This window comes from Rutidosis leptorrhynchoides, unplaced genomic scaffold, assembly GCF_046630445.1.
Source record: "Rutidosis leptorrhynchoides isolate AG116_Rl617_1_P2 unplaced genomic scaffold, CSIRO_AGI_Rlap_v1 contig45, whole genome shotgun sequence".
Lineage (NCBI taxonomy): Eukaryota > Viridiplantae > Streptophyta > Magnoliopsida > Asterales > Asteraceae > Rutidosis > Rutidosis leptorrhynchoides.
The window spans coordinates 62,700-76,873 of record NW_027266683.1 but is presented as its reverse complement, the minus strand read 5'-3'; the positions used below and the strand labels follow the sequence as shown (position 1 = coordinate 76,873).

The 14,174-nt window shown below is 34.3% G+C and overlaps 2 protein-coding genes across 2 annotated transcripts; both read left to right on the top strand.

Moving 5' to 3' along the window:
• The first annotated feature begins 972 nt into the window (after window positions 1-972).
• LOC139883786 (translation factor GUF1 homolog, mitochondrial-like) lies at window positions 973-5,026 on the top strand. Its single transcript, XM_071867917.1, is given in 13 exon segments — window positions 973-1,686; window positions 1,875-1,943; window positions 1,945-2,268; window positions 2,270-2,627; window positions 3,255-3,408; window positions 3,507-3,564; window positions 3,672-3,739; window positions 3,833-3,937; window positions 4,040-4,111; window positions 4,222-4,335; window positions 4,488-4,628; window positions 4,719-4,778; window positions 4,861-5,026. Coding segments are annotated over 13 exon segments (2,403 nt in total).
• A 1,723-nt stretch (window positions 5,027-6,749) lies between these two features.
• On the top strand, window positions 6,750-11,649 carry LOC139883780 (fatty acid amide hydrolase-like). The gene is made up of 20 exons (XM_071867913.1): window positions 6,750-6,828; window positions 6,918-7,027; window positions 7,101-7,161; window positions 7,467-7,639; window positions 7,716-7,845; window positions 7,955-8,032; window positions 8,117-8,264; window positions 8,522-8,634; window positions 8,732-8,807; window positions 8,994-9,065; window positions 9,183-9,234; window positions 9,578-9,658; window positions 9,757-9,840; window positions 9,966-10,069; window positions 10,183-10,275; window positions 10,731-10,799; window positions 11,075-11,139; window positions 11,248-11,309; window positions 11,389-11,484; window positions 11,590-11,649. The coding sequence occupies exons 1-20, from the start codon at window positions 6,750-6,752 to the stop codon at window positions 11,647-11,649; spliced, it is 1,806 nt and encodes a 601-aa protein (XP_071724014.1).
• The last annotated feature ends 2,525 nt before the right edge of the window (window positions 11,650-14,174 follow it).

The following is a 14,174-nucleotide window of genomic DNA, read 5'->3' as shown; positions in this document are numbered from 1 at the left end:
AAAAATGTTGGGACTTTCAATGTTATGTAAGCACACTATAAAACAAACAAAAGTCAATTTTGATGATGTGTTGAATTTGTCCCTCCCACCAAAAATGATCTTACACTAACGATAAAACGTGAGAGAATAAAAAAGTGTTAAAGGGTCGGAGCAAAATATAGGTTTTCTCATTCCATTTTTTTTTCTTTTCACATAACGTCTTAAAAAGTTTCGGCTCAATATATCGTCATCTTTTCATCTCTGTTAATTTCAATCAAAACAATGCATCGCATAAACCAATCCGTTTTCGACCTAATCGATCTAGTTGGGTTTCGGTTCAATTGTACTGAATCCTATTAAGTTTTGCTTAGTTTTAGGCTCTTCTTAACGTTCAATTCATTCGATTTCGGCCTTTTGAACAGATCGTCATTCTGTAGAACCAATAAATTAAACCGACTCAACCACAAAAAGTAAAGAATGTGAAATCGATCGATTTCGATTACGTTGATCGGTTTTATTCCCGGTCCAAACTTACAATTTTCCCACACATCATATTATTTCGATGTTGGGCCCGAACAAAAGCATCAACGCTTGATCAAAATTCAAACCAAGAAAATGAGATCCAGAGAATAGAATACCAAACCGAACCCAACCCAACCCATCTTACAGTGCCTGTGAAAGTTTTCGCTGCTCTGTGCCTGTCCGTCTGTAATGTTCTTAAACCCTACGGTTTTTCCCAACCAATCGGAGAAGAAAGGAACTATGAACTGAGCTCAACTGTATTCCCAAGATAATCTTCTGTTTGATTTTATGCTCGTCTGTGTGCTTTCAGAAATTGGTAATTTTCATTCTTTGGATTATCATAGCATCTTATTTTATTCAGTGCGATTCTGCATATAATTGTTAGCTCAATTCAGAACTTCAAGTTCAATTTCATTTGTTTGGTCAGAATTCAAGAAATTTCATAAATTCGTTTGTTCCTATCTAAATGTAATGTCTGTTAGCATTAAAAGTCACGAGTTGCTTATGAGTTGTTTTGCTCAATTTTGGACTTGTGTTGTTCCAAATATTAAATACTCCGTGCTTAAGTGCAATGATGTTGCTTTGGTTGCTAAGCTTTCTTTATCATCAACTCTTCAAAATCCCCCTCTTGATTGCAATTTTGTAAGGCGTTTAGTATTGAGATGTAATTTTTTCATTCATCATGCTCTTTCAATATGCAAAAGTTCCACCACATTGCACTTTCCGTTTTATAATTTTTCCCTTTTACGATTTGTACTGAAGCAATTTTGTTTCATTCACAGCATACACTATGTCCAGATTCTCAATAACGGCAATCAAGTATTATCTCTAGCCTTGACCGCTGTGATGGGTTCTCTGTATAGAGCATCGAGAACTATAAAATCTCAACGATGCTTTCCTCTTATAAACCCATTTTCTTTAATATCAAGGACCAAACCGCTTTACAGCGTGTTGAACAATTTCCATTGCCACACTGGAGGCACCTATTCTTTTTGTACCCATTCCCGCCAAAATAACAAAGAAACCAACATAGATTTGAGCCAGTTTCCTACAGAGAAAATCCGAAACTTTTCTATAATTGCTCATGTTGATCATGGAAAGTCAACATTAGCCGATCGTCTTCTGGAGCTCACAGGAACCATAAAGAAAGGCATTGGTCAGCCTCAGTATCTTGATAAGTTGCAGGTGTGTATTTATCATAATGAACTGTATTCATGTTGTTCTTTAAGTGATGGTCAAAAAGCCATTGGACCTAAGATGGAAGTACGTTATTCACTAGTAAATGATACTACTTAAAAGACAATTCCAAATGGGATAGTAATGTGGTGTTTTACAAAATCTGGATTATTGTGTTGAAATTCGTATGTTGTTAGGTGGAGAGAGAACGTGGAATAACTGTAAAAGCTCAAACAGCCACAATGTTTTACAGTAACGATTCTCATTGGCCCTAATGTGAATGATAGGCGAGGGTCACAAACATTTCTATTAAATCTCATCGACACACCAGGTCATGTGGACTTCAGCTATGAAGTATCGAGATCGCTGGCAGCATGTCAGGGAGCTCTTTTAGTAGTTGATGCAGTTCAAGGCGTCCAGGCTCAGACAGTTGCAAACTTTTACCTTGCATTTGAATCTAACTTGATGATAATACCCATCATAAACAAAATCGACCAGCCGACTGCTGATCCTGATCGTGTCAAAGCTCAATTGAAGTCGATGTTTGATCTCGAGCCAACTGATTGTCTTCTCACGTCAGCGAAAACTGGACTGGGGCCTTGAGCAAGTCCTTCCAGCAGTCATAGAGAGAATGCCTCCTCCTCCAGGGAAAAGTGATTCACCTTTGCGTATGCTATTATTAGATTCTTATTATGATGAATACAAAGGAGTAATCTGCCACGTGGCGGTTGTTGATGGTGTGTTGCGGAAAGGGGATAAAATTTCTTCTGCATCGTCAGGTCATACTTATGAAGCTTTAGATGTTGGGATCATGCATCCTGAACTTAAACCTACTGGAGTTCTTCTTACTGGACAAGTAGGATATGTTGTGAGTGGCATGCGTTCAACCAAAGAAGCACGCATTGGAGATACTCTTCATCATTATCGAAAAGTGGTAGAGCCTCTTCCAGGTATAATTATAGCATTATTTCAACTCATATAGTACTCTTGCCCTTTCATTGCCAGCTAATGTCTAGTTCATTGTTATGCGTTGTGGACTGCATCTACTGCATTGTTCAATGTACAAATAGATGGTTTTTGTCCAGGTTTTTTTGTGCTTTCTCCTGCTCGGTCATAAGAGCTTCGAATGAATTAGCTGTCTTGAATCTGCCTCGTTTTTCAAGTAGTTTCCACGGCTTCATCAATGATGGTGCTGTGAGTGACAGTTGAAATCATCTTGAATAAAGAATTGTTTTTTTTTTTTTAAGATTGCATTTCTAGGCTCTATAAATGATGAACTCTTTTGCACTAAAAGAGGACAAAAAGAGTCTTGTGCAAGACTATGACGTCCATTTGATTATATATGATTCTTTTTTTCTATCTACTAGAGGAGTATATGTGATTTGGAGTCAGATCCCACTTTTCTGATAGATTTGGGGTTCTTTTTTCCTTTTTTTCCATTATTCTTTTAAAGGTAATTGAATAAAAGACCTGCTTGAGACTTGAATCTCCAACATACTTCAACAGTAATATAGTATACTCTTCCTTTTAGTTTAAAGTTTAAACTTTCGTTGTTTCTATGTGGTTTGTGATTGTAGGTTTCAAAGCTGCTAAACATATGGTGTTCTCGGGTCTTTTTTCAGCTGATGGATCTGATTTTGAAGCACTAAACAACGCGATAGAGAGGCTGACTTGCAATGATGCCAGTGTCTCTGTTTCTAAGGAGAGTAGCACAGCACTTGGTCTGGTTTTAGGTGTGGCATTCATTAGCGTCTCTCTCTTTCTCCAAGGAGAGTATAATTTTTGGCTTCATAATTTCTCACATTCTTCCCTATATGGTCTTATTTATATAGGTGTGGCTTTTTGGGTTTACTTCATATGGATGTTTTTCATCAGCGACTTGAACAGGTGCTCTTCAAATGGATGTTTTGGTCATTCGATTTATAAATCTTTTCACACGATTAACTAAAATTACGTGTTACTCAAGTATCCATGTTTGTATTGTTAAATTATAGGAGTATGGAGCACATGTGATCTCAACAGCACCAACTGTTCCCTATATTTTCGAGTATTCAGATGGAAGGTATGTGCTTTTAAACATTTTATTATAAAAACTAAATACTCCTAGTATTCTCTGGCAGAAGGTTTGTGATATTGACATATTTGTCCTTTTCAGCAAAGCAGAAGTCCAGAATCCTGCTGCATTGCCTTCTACTCCTCAACAACGAGTAACCGCTAGTTGGGAACCAACCGTATTAGCTACAATTATTATTCCTAGTGAGTAAGCTCCCTCATTCCCTATTACAGTCAACAAATTAGGCTGTTTCATGTTTCTAATATTTAAATATTCATCCTTTATACATTCCCTTTCTTGTTACACAAGGTATGTGGGACCTATCATAACTCTCTGCTCTGAGCGTAGAGGGGAGCAGTTGGAGTATACTTTTATTGACAGGTAATTTTCAGTTTCATCACTCGAAATTACAATTTTTTTTGTCATCTCATTGAATAAAAAGGATCCTCATCCATCCTACACTTTTGATTTGGTGAGCTCTGAATATGCAGTCTACGAGTCTTTATGAAGTATCGGCTGCCTTTAAGGGAAATCGTCGTGGACTTTTACAACGAGTTAAAAAGCTTAACATCTGGATATGCTTCATTCGATTATGAGGATTCAGAGTAAGATATGTACATCTCTATCTATGTTTCCTTGTTGGCCAAGTTCTTCTCTCATTATCCAGAACCAGTGTTTTTATTGTAACTGGAAATATGTTCCTTTTTCTCTGGGCTTAATGATTTCCTCTTTGACCTTTAATGGGATTTTTCAATAGATACCAAAAATCTGATCTGGTGAAACTGGACATCTTGTTGAACGGACAACCAGTTGATGCAATGGCAACCATTGTTCATAAATTAAAGGCACAACGTGTTGGACGTGAATGTGTGGAAAAGCTGAAGAAATTCATTGATAGGTTTGTTGCTAATTCCAGTTTTCGTCGTTGCTTTCGTATATATAAGTTTGCCCTTGGCTGTAGACTGAGATGACCTGAATTTGAATACAGGCAAATGTTTGAGATAACAATACAAGCTGCCATTGGGTCAAAGGTTATTGCAAGGGAAACGTAAGTCTTATGATCCTTTTATGGGAACTTTTAAATATATATTTAGTGTCCGTTTATTTATACCAGTATGGTTTTGTTACAGAATATCTGCAATGAGAAAGAATGTTCTTGCGAAATGCTATGGAGGTGATGTTACCCGGAAACGAAAGCTACTTGAAAAGCAGAAAGAAGGAAAGAAGAGGATGAAGCGCGTGGGTTCAGTCGATATACCACAGGAAGCATTTCACGAAATATTGAAAGTCTCTTAGTGAAGAAGAGTGACATTATTAACATCTCAAATAATGGAGGATGCTTTAAGAGCGGCCAGTCTTTCTTGTTACAAAGCTGTAATTTATTACTAGTACTATTATTTGAAAGTTCAATCTGCTCTATTCCTACCAAAGAATTTTCCTGCTATAGATTATTTTACAGGTAGCTATCTAGATATGGTGAGACATTTTCTTGTCTATCGATCCAAACGACCTTTTTAGTGCTCCTTACGCTCAGTAACGTGATCTAAACGAGCCTTTAATATTTTTGTAATACATTTTTTTGGGTTAAATAATGGTTTGGAATAGATTTTTCTTTTAAACTATCAAGTCAAGTAGGCCAATATTTATTGCAGTACTTAATTATGTACGACTAAATGCACAATCACGTTAGTTGACAAATTCTCTGTCATTTTTGTTGTAGGTGTGGGTGGGTATTTATAGCATACTAAGTTTATCTAGGTGGTACACAGATTTCAATTATGGCGATTGTTGTATATCACTATCACTGATGTTATTTCTTTTCTGTAAAATGGCCTTGCTACAGTACTGAATTGGCCAATAAAAATTACTTGTGGTACAAAAATCGACCAAACAACAACTTGTTAAAATCGATAAAATAGTATTTTGCAATATTATTATCCTCGAGGAAATTACGGGCAGAGTGATTTTTAAACGGCGTTATAAAGAAATGGATAATAATTAATATTTTTTAAGCTAACCTCAAGGTATATTTTAGTTAGGTTTTTCGATTTGCAATCCGAATCTTAGGATCTTACGATTTTATGATCTTTACATTTCAAATGTTCTCGATTTTAGTTTAAAAAATTTTGAGCCTAAGATCCTACGATCTTTGATCCATAGATCTGTGGTCTTACGATCTCAATAACTTTACGAGAATTTATTTGTTTTTTCTTTTTCACGCTTAAAATGATGCTTTTTTCTTTCTTGTTTTCTAACTAAATATTGATATTGAGTTACATTGGTGCTCGCCATGATGACAAGGAATTTAACGATAATAATTTAAGTCTTAATTAGTAATTTTTATGATTTTTAAATAATTTTATTTCGATATCTTATCATAATTTACATAATATATACGTTAGGAGTGTATTTATATGATTACATTAAAAGTTAAAATTATTTATAATATTTTATTCTATTTACATAACATCTAAATTTTTATATAAAGTTATAAAATAGAATATTTCGATCTTTTACGATTCTTATTTTGATTTACGATCCTAACACCCTTGTCCAATCCGATCTTGACAATCTAAACCTTGATTTTATACCTAAACAAAACGAAAGGAGGAGGGAACCATTTGTAACAAATAACTAGTTTAGGGGACTGATTCAGTAATACTTTTATACTAGGAGATGATTGGTTAATTTATCAACAAATAAGGAAGAAGGCAGCAGTAGCGTTAGCATTCGATTCCCAACTCCCTCCATCTTCCTCTTTTACTATTTACTACGTCTACGTCTCCACAATAAAGAAAGAAAGAAACAAACACATTCTTCTCTTTTTAAAATCCCAATGCGAATGAATCATTTCTTAAACAAGATAAACCTCCATCTTCATCTCTCTCTCTCTAGGTAGCTAGAGAGAGCTATCCATTTTTAGAACGGTCAAACCAACTGAATTTCCTTTCTTCTGGTAGCTCACTTTCTTTTTGTATATCTGATTCATTCATTAATTGTTTTTGCAGTTTGATCAAGTATGGGGAATAAGCGTGTTATGTTGCCAGTCGAGGACGTTGACTTGGCCAATGTCAAGTACGAGCAAGAAGACATCAAATGTAATATTTGGATCATTACTACTAGTATATAATAATGTGAATTGATCTTTTGTATGTTTTTAATTTTGATTTTTTTTTTTTTTTTGCAGCTCCTCACTTAACTGGGTTGATATTTAAGCTGTTTGTGAAGATGTTAGAAGCGCCATTCATCGGTTCTTTGATAATTTCCTTTTTGAAGAAACAGAACAAGATGGATGAGGTCAGTCTTTATTTTGGTGTAAATTCGAAAATCAATTCTGGGACTAAATGGTTTGTGCATTTTTGCTTGACAGTTGCTCCGCAACACGGTGATCCCGGAACAACCCATGTTCAAACCTGAATACCCTCCTCAAGGTTCATTCATGTCCACTTTATCATGAATTGTTGCTCTAAATAGATTCATCCTAGTTCGTTAATTTGGAGAATAGGTAATAGGAAATTTCATACATGCTCTCATAGCATCTAGCTGTTTAAATAGTTGGGAAACTGGCAATTGTCTTCGTAATGTATCTGTTAGGATAAGTCTACTTTTAAGTTTCAAGTCAAAATCAACACAGTCCGGTCTGCCCTATTTTTGTAATTATAGACCACACACATTGAAGAGACTTCTCCCTTGCAATTAATTAATTAATTCTGATAGTATGTGATATGAAATTCAGAAGTGGAAGCTGGTGTTGTGGTTGTTGACGAGGATGGGAAACCAGAAAACCGAGTTGAAATAGCACTGAAATGTCTTCCGCACTATGATCCTTCAACTGCCTTTCCATTCCGATATTGGAAGATACGTGACTATGCACATGCTTATCGCACAAAGCTCACTACTCCATCCATAGTGAGTGACCTGTTTACTGATAGGAATTCCTTTGTCTTAAATTTTGCAAAGCTGAAGTCCTGATTCTGGTTTGTAGGTAGCAGAAAACTTCATCTCAGTTATTAAAGAGTTCAAGTACGATAAGCCTCCGACACCCTTACTGATTACTTTTGACCCCGAGGACATCATAAAGCAAGCTGCTGCTTCTACTCAGAGGTTTGAGGAAGGTATATGAATAACAGAGTTTGGGTATAAAATGCTTTTAGGGAATGTCTTGGTCAAATGTGATATACTTAGCTTACGAATGGTGTCTTATTGATGATGTTGGATGTGCAGGGAATCCAATATCTATCTTGGATGGAATTTTAATAGCAATAAAGGACGATATAGATTGTTTTCCCCATCCATCTAAGGGTGTGTAGTAGCATCGATCCTGTTTGTTTTGATGCGCTACAATTTATAATTAGCATTAAGCTGAGAAGTTTATGATGATGACAGGTGGAACAACATGGATGCATGAAGTTCGCTCAGTGGAGGAGGATGCAGTTTCTGTTTCTAGATTGAGAAGCTGCGGTGTGGTTCTTGTGGGGAAGACAAATATGCATGAGTGTGGCATGGGCACTTCTGGGAACAATCCTAATTATGGGTAAGTATTTTGCTTAGCAACTCCAAAATAAATAGAAAAAAGAATTGCAGATGTCAATGGATATATATTTGATATAAACTAAAAAAAACTCTGTCTTCTTTATTCTACAAAAAAAAGAAAAGAAAATGAGCATATGTGAAATATATGATTGTCATTGAGTTGAAAATATATTTACCTTGTTGCATTATTTAGCATGATAAATTTTGTCTCAGGTCCTTAGTTGGCCAACATTTAGTTTAACTTTTGTTGAGTTTCAGAACTACAAGAAACCCTCATGCACATGAGAGATATACAGGAGGATCTTCATCAGGACCAGCAGCAATTGTAGCAGCTGGATTGTGTTCAGCGGCCCTGGGAACAGATGGTGGAGGTAGTAGAGTCAACATTAAGTTTGATCAACTTTTTGTGCTTTTTTTTTTTTTCCATGATCATGATATTGATGTTAATTTAACGATGAAAAAATGCAGGCTCAGTTCGTATTCCTGCTTCTCTCTGTGGTGTAGTGGGCTTGAAAACAACATATGGACGGACAGATATCGGAGGGTAAGCCCTTTAAAAAATGTCATGTTTATTGTATATTGTCAGCATGATGAAAGGCATTTTTCTCCTAATCAGTGGATGATGCAATTGATAATGGCGATAACTTGTGTTGTTGTGTCAAAAGTTTCTGATTGCTAATTGAGCCCCTTTCCAAGCAATGATGGACACCAACTCCTTTATGTGTGGCAGGTCACTTTGTGATTCAGGAACTGTGGAAATTATCGGCCCACTTGCATCATCGGTGGAGGATATCATGCTAGTGTAAGTACTTTTTTCCATGAACATGTTTCTTGCTGACCGTGTTCACATATGAGGTCGTTTAAGTTTCCTTCATTGGTATCCATATTCTTTATATCCTTGATCGTTTTCTTAAATCAGGTATGCAGCAATTCTTGGCACCTCTCCTGCAAATAAAATTTCTATGAGACCGGTAATTCCATTAACCTTAATTTTGTATATATAGCTCAACAATTTATTTAAATTACCTAAATCTTAAAAAAGTCCTTGGGAAAGTTTGATGGTTCTTGTATCTATTGATTGTGAGTCTTAGACAAGATTGAGTTGTACAGTTGTTCTAGATAGAAAACAGATTTTGCTAGTAGATTAGCAGCTCGCTGCAGCTGGAGGGAATCTGAAAAAGTATTACAGGACAAACTGAGCTTCATTACTCATAAGTCAATTCAGAATTTCAAGAAAACCCTTTAGTTAATTTTCTTAATTTACCATACTTTCTGCGAAGGATCCTTGACTTCAATCTTAAATTTGGCTTGCAGTCAACCCCTTGCCTTCCGAATTTGTCAACAAATGAAAGTATGGATCTATTGGGATCTTTGCGACTGGGAAAGTATTCAGAGGTTAGTTCTTTCACCTCATCCATAAAAGTGAGACAATTAATATTCTTATTTTCTTAATTGGAATATCTTAACTTTCTGTTAATTTCAATTGCTTGCAGTGGTTTAATGATGTAGAGTCAACTGAGATATCTGATAAGTGTGACAATATTCTCAGCCAACTATCGAAGGCCCATGGATGTGAAGTAAGTCTGCCAGTCGAACTATCTTCACTATTATTATTATTACTTAATATAGGACATACAAGTTTATCACTTAATGAATCAGTGCCATATTAAGACTCTGCAAATTTCTTTTGTTATGTTTAAAGATGGTAGAGGTTGTGGTACCTGAGTTGCATGAAATGCGCACTGCTCATCTTATTTCGATTGGATCTGAAACAATTAGTTCATTAAACCCTGATTGCGAGGATGGGTATGTGTAATTAAACTTTTGAGACTAGATTATTACTGCAGTGAATCTGAGCAATCTTTATCTGTAACCTTATACTTTGAGAATGATGATCTTCCTCCCAATCTGGGTTACAGGAAAAATGCAAGGTTGAATTATGACACTCGTACAAGTCTAGCACTTTTTCGATCATTCAGTGCTGGTGATTATGTTGCTGCTCAATGTCTAAGGTGAGACTGTAACGAGTAAGAAAATATACTCTTATTCGCTCATATCATTAAGAGTTGAAATGTTGTCCATCATCTTTGAATGCTCTGAAATCCTGAAAACTTAAAATTCTGTATTTAGTAATTTGATTCTTTAGTAATTAGTTTCTATATACAGATTCCGGCTTCAATAATTTTTTTTTTTTTTACTTTTTTGTTAATAATCTTTGAATGCTCGGGAATTCTGAAAACTTCTCTCATTTTGGATCTCTGGTACTATGTTGCATTTCAAATGAAGGGTGCTATTGTATGTTTAAATTAAGTTTATTACCAAAGGTGCTCTACTAAATATGATACTCGTACAAGTCTAGCTCTTTGTGGATCTCTGTTTGCTTCAAAGAACTGGCAATGCTCTAGTAATTTGCAATCAAGCTATTGTACGTTTAGTACAAGCCTCATTTAATCACCATCTATTTCAGGCGAAGATTAATGTACTACTTCATGGAGATTTTTAAGAAGGTGGATGTTATAGTGACCCCAACAACTGGGTAAGTTACTTTCCCTCCTGCAATTCAATTCACTAGACCTTGATTTGAAGAAAATTATACACATTCAAGTGTAATAATTCAGAATTCAGATTTACTGTACTATGCAACTAAAATCACTAAAGCATTCTAATATTAGTGCAGACAAAGAGTTCATCAGGATCTGCATATATATTAAAATTCGAGCTAGAAATTTGATCAGTTATATAAGAGTAGCTAGTAGCTAGTTAGACTATAATCCATTATTTGAAAAATTATATGGTTTCCTTGCTAAACAGGATTACTGCGCCCGCCATACCTCCAAGTGCTCTCAAGTATGGGGAAACAAATCTACAGGTTACAGGTACGTTGTTCAATGCCTCCTAGGTCACATTTGTGATAATTTAGTTTCGTATCTATCCTCTCATTTTTCCCATTCATGAAATGAGTTGAAGCAATTTCTTGATTTCAGCTTATCTTATGCGTTTTGTTATTCCATCCAATCTACTTGGTCTGCCAGCTATAACTATTCCTGTGAGTGATATATGTAAACAAAGACTTTGAGTTTGATGACTGTTAATGAATCAGCATTCTAACTTACTGTTATTTTCAGGTTGGCTATGATAAACAAGGACTTCCAATAGGTTTGCAACTAATAGGCCGTCCATGGGGCGAAGCTACAATTTTGCGTTTGGCCTCTGCAATAGAGGTATATATATCTATATATTTTTTTCGATATTTCATTGACTTGATAACATACGATTATTTTGACATATTAATTATAATACTCACATATATATCATCACTTATTTAGGAGCTATGTGAAAATAAAAAGAAGCCTGCTGAATTTTATGATGTCTTGAAGATAAACTAGACAACATTGCAGTCTGATTCATGATGGATTTTGATTATTCCTCGGATTGGATAGATTTTTGGCGGTATGGTCTCGCTGCAGTTTGATGATTTTCATTTACTATTACTCCTTCCGTCCCAAAATAAATGCAAATTTTTACATATAATTTATATGTAAAAATTTGCATCTATTTTAGGACGAAAATAATATATCTCAAAGGTGTAATGTAAAATGACAGCAGAATCTGGGGAGTGGACTACAAATAGTGTATGTGGATGGTAGAAGTCAAACAATGTGTACCAAAAAAAAAAGAAAAGAAATAAGAACTCTGTTATTCACGAGGTCTATGTTAATAAAAATATCATATTACAAACGTATCTCGTTTTTCTCCATCACTAAAGCTCAATTTTCATATGTCAATGGAGAATTATATGCTTGGTTGTTAGGATTGCGTTTCGTTTCGTAGGATCGTCTGATTCAACGTTCGTGAAATGTGTTTTCATGCCAATTTTTAAATTATGTACAATATAGATCGGATCGGATAAGAATTAGTGCCAGCTCGTAGGATCAATAGGACATGAGCTGGCTCTAGAGTCATTTATTTTATTTATTTACTTTTTAACTAGTATTTTTTAAGAACTAGAAATCATCTTGGTATCATTTCACTCTTACAGCCGCACGACACCAAACCATCATCACACTCACGCCATGAGTCCTCCCATGATCTCGAGTAGGAAGTAGGGATGAGCAAAAACCGGCCGATCGAATCGAAACTGAAAAATCGAATGAAACGGTCGTTTTTTTAGCGTTCGGTCGGTTTGTTGGTTTTCGGTCCGGTTTGTAATTTTTGGAGTTTTACGATCGATTTTTGACCGGCAAAAAGTCGATCGATTAACCGGTCAAAAACGACCGAAGAACAGTAAGTTTTTTTTTTTAATATAATTTTTTTTAGCTTATAAATAGTCTGTTTTTTTTATAATAAGCAGTAAGTTTTGTTTATATATATATATAATTTCTTTTAGTTTATAAATAGTCTGTTTTTTTGCTTTTTTTTTTTATAATTTTAAAAGAAAACCGACCGATCGAATCGAAAATCGATCAAAAAATTTCGACCGATTTTCAGTTTATATTTTTACCGACCGATTTTCGATTGGATTTGTTTTCTAAAATCGATAAAAATCCGATTTGGTCAAAATTTTTGTCAAAAAACCAACCGGTATCCATCTCAAGTAAGAGGAATATGTTAGTTACCATTTGGACTATTATGCTAGTATTTTTTTTTGGGACTTGTTGTGCGTTTGTGCTATTTTCTTTTGCATACATAGTACAAGTTTATTTTACAGAATTATCGTTGTGCTACTTTCTTTTGAGGACTTGTTATAATATAATTGACTACTTTGCTTGCATTATCTTTATATATTTTGCTTGAAATATTATGTTTGCGTGTATTATTATTTATAAATTATACGTATAATTTTTCAATATATATGTATATATTATTTTTTACATGAAGTAAGAACTTACCTTCTGTTCAAAATTAACTTAAGTTTCTCTCGTTCCTACATCAGTCTTCGGTAACGTGCCAGGTCTATGAACCTGACAATTTGATTCTATGAATCTTCGACTCGACAACTTCAACAAAAATGTCAACAGAATTCTGCTGAGGTTGTTGTCAGAGTAAACACCCAGCTAAGTTTCATCAAAAGTCAAAACATTTCAGTTTACTATAAATAGAGAAAAACAAGTAACGTTGATAGTAACTATTGGCAAAAGTTCTGCCTAAAAGTTTCAGGAAATAAAAGGATATTGAACTAAATAAATCATCACCAATAATGAAGTTTCTTACTCATTTGTAATTGAGGATTTTAAAATACATTTACTGTAATTTCTTTCATATATTAATTGAATAACTAGCCCCTTTATATGCATATTTGTGTATTGATATGAATCTTTTAAGTTTAGAAATTATATCAAAATTAATATTTCTTAAGATGCAAATTTAACCAAAAAAAAAAAATTACAAAAAAATGGGTACATGAGTCTTATTCAAGGGGATCCAGCATCGGATGTCGGGTGGGACAGAAAGTAGTCATAAATTTTCAGAGGCGGAAGTGTGATTTAATTTGGGTGGGATCGATAAGAGTTTGTTATCCATATCGAATTTAGTTTATGAATTTAATCTTGGTATATTTTTTTCAATAAGCAATAGTATATCCAATACATTAATATAGTGGGGATTGTGGAAAATTCAAGTCTCACTGCAAAATTTTCTTATTAAATTAAATCGTGATTCATAAAAACATAATAAAAAATAATAATTAATTTTACTAATTAACTGAAATTTATTTCATTCATATTATCTTACTTTAAAAATAAAATTGTAAAATTTACCCTATATAATCATACTAAATACCAATAGAAATAAACTATTTATATTGATCCAATTTATATTTGAAGACTAATTTATTTAAATGTTGATAATCATATTTCTAAAAAGTATATATATTATTCTAATTCATATATATTTGATGATGATGTTTCAAAAA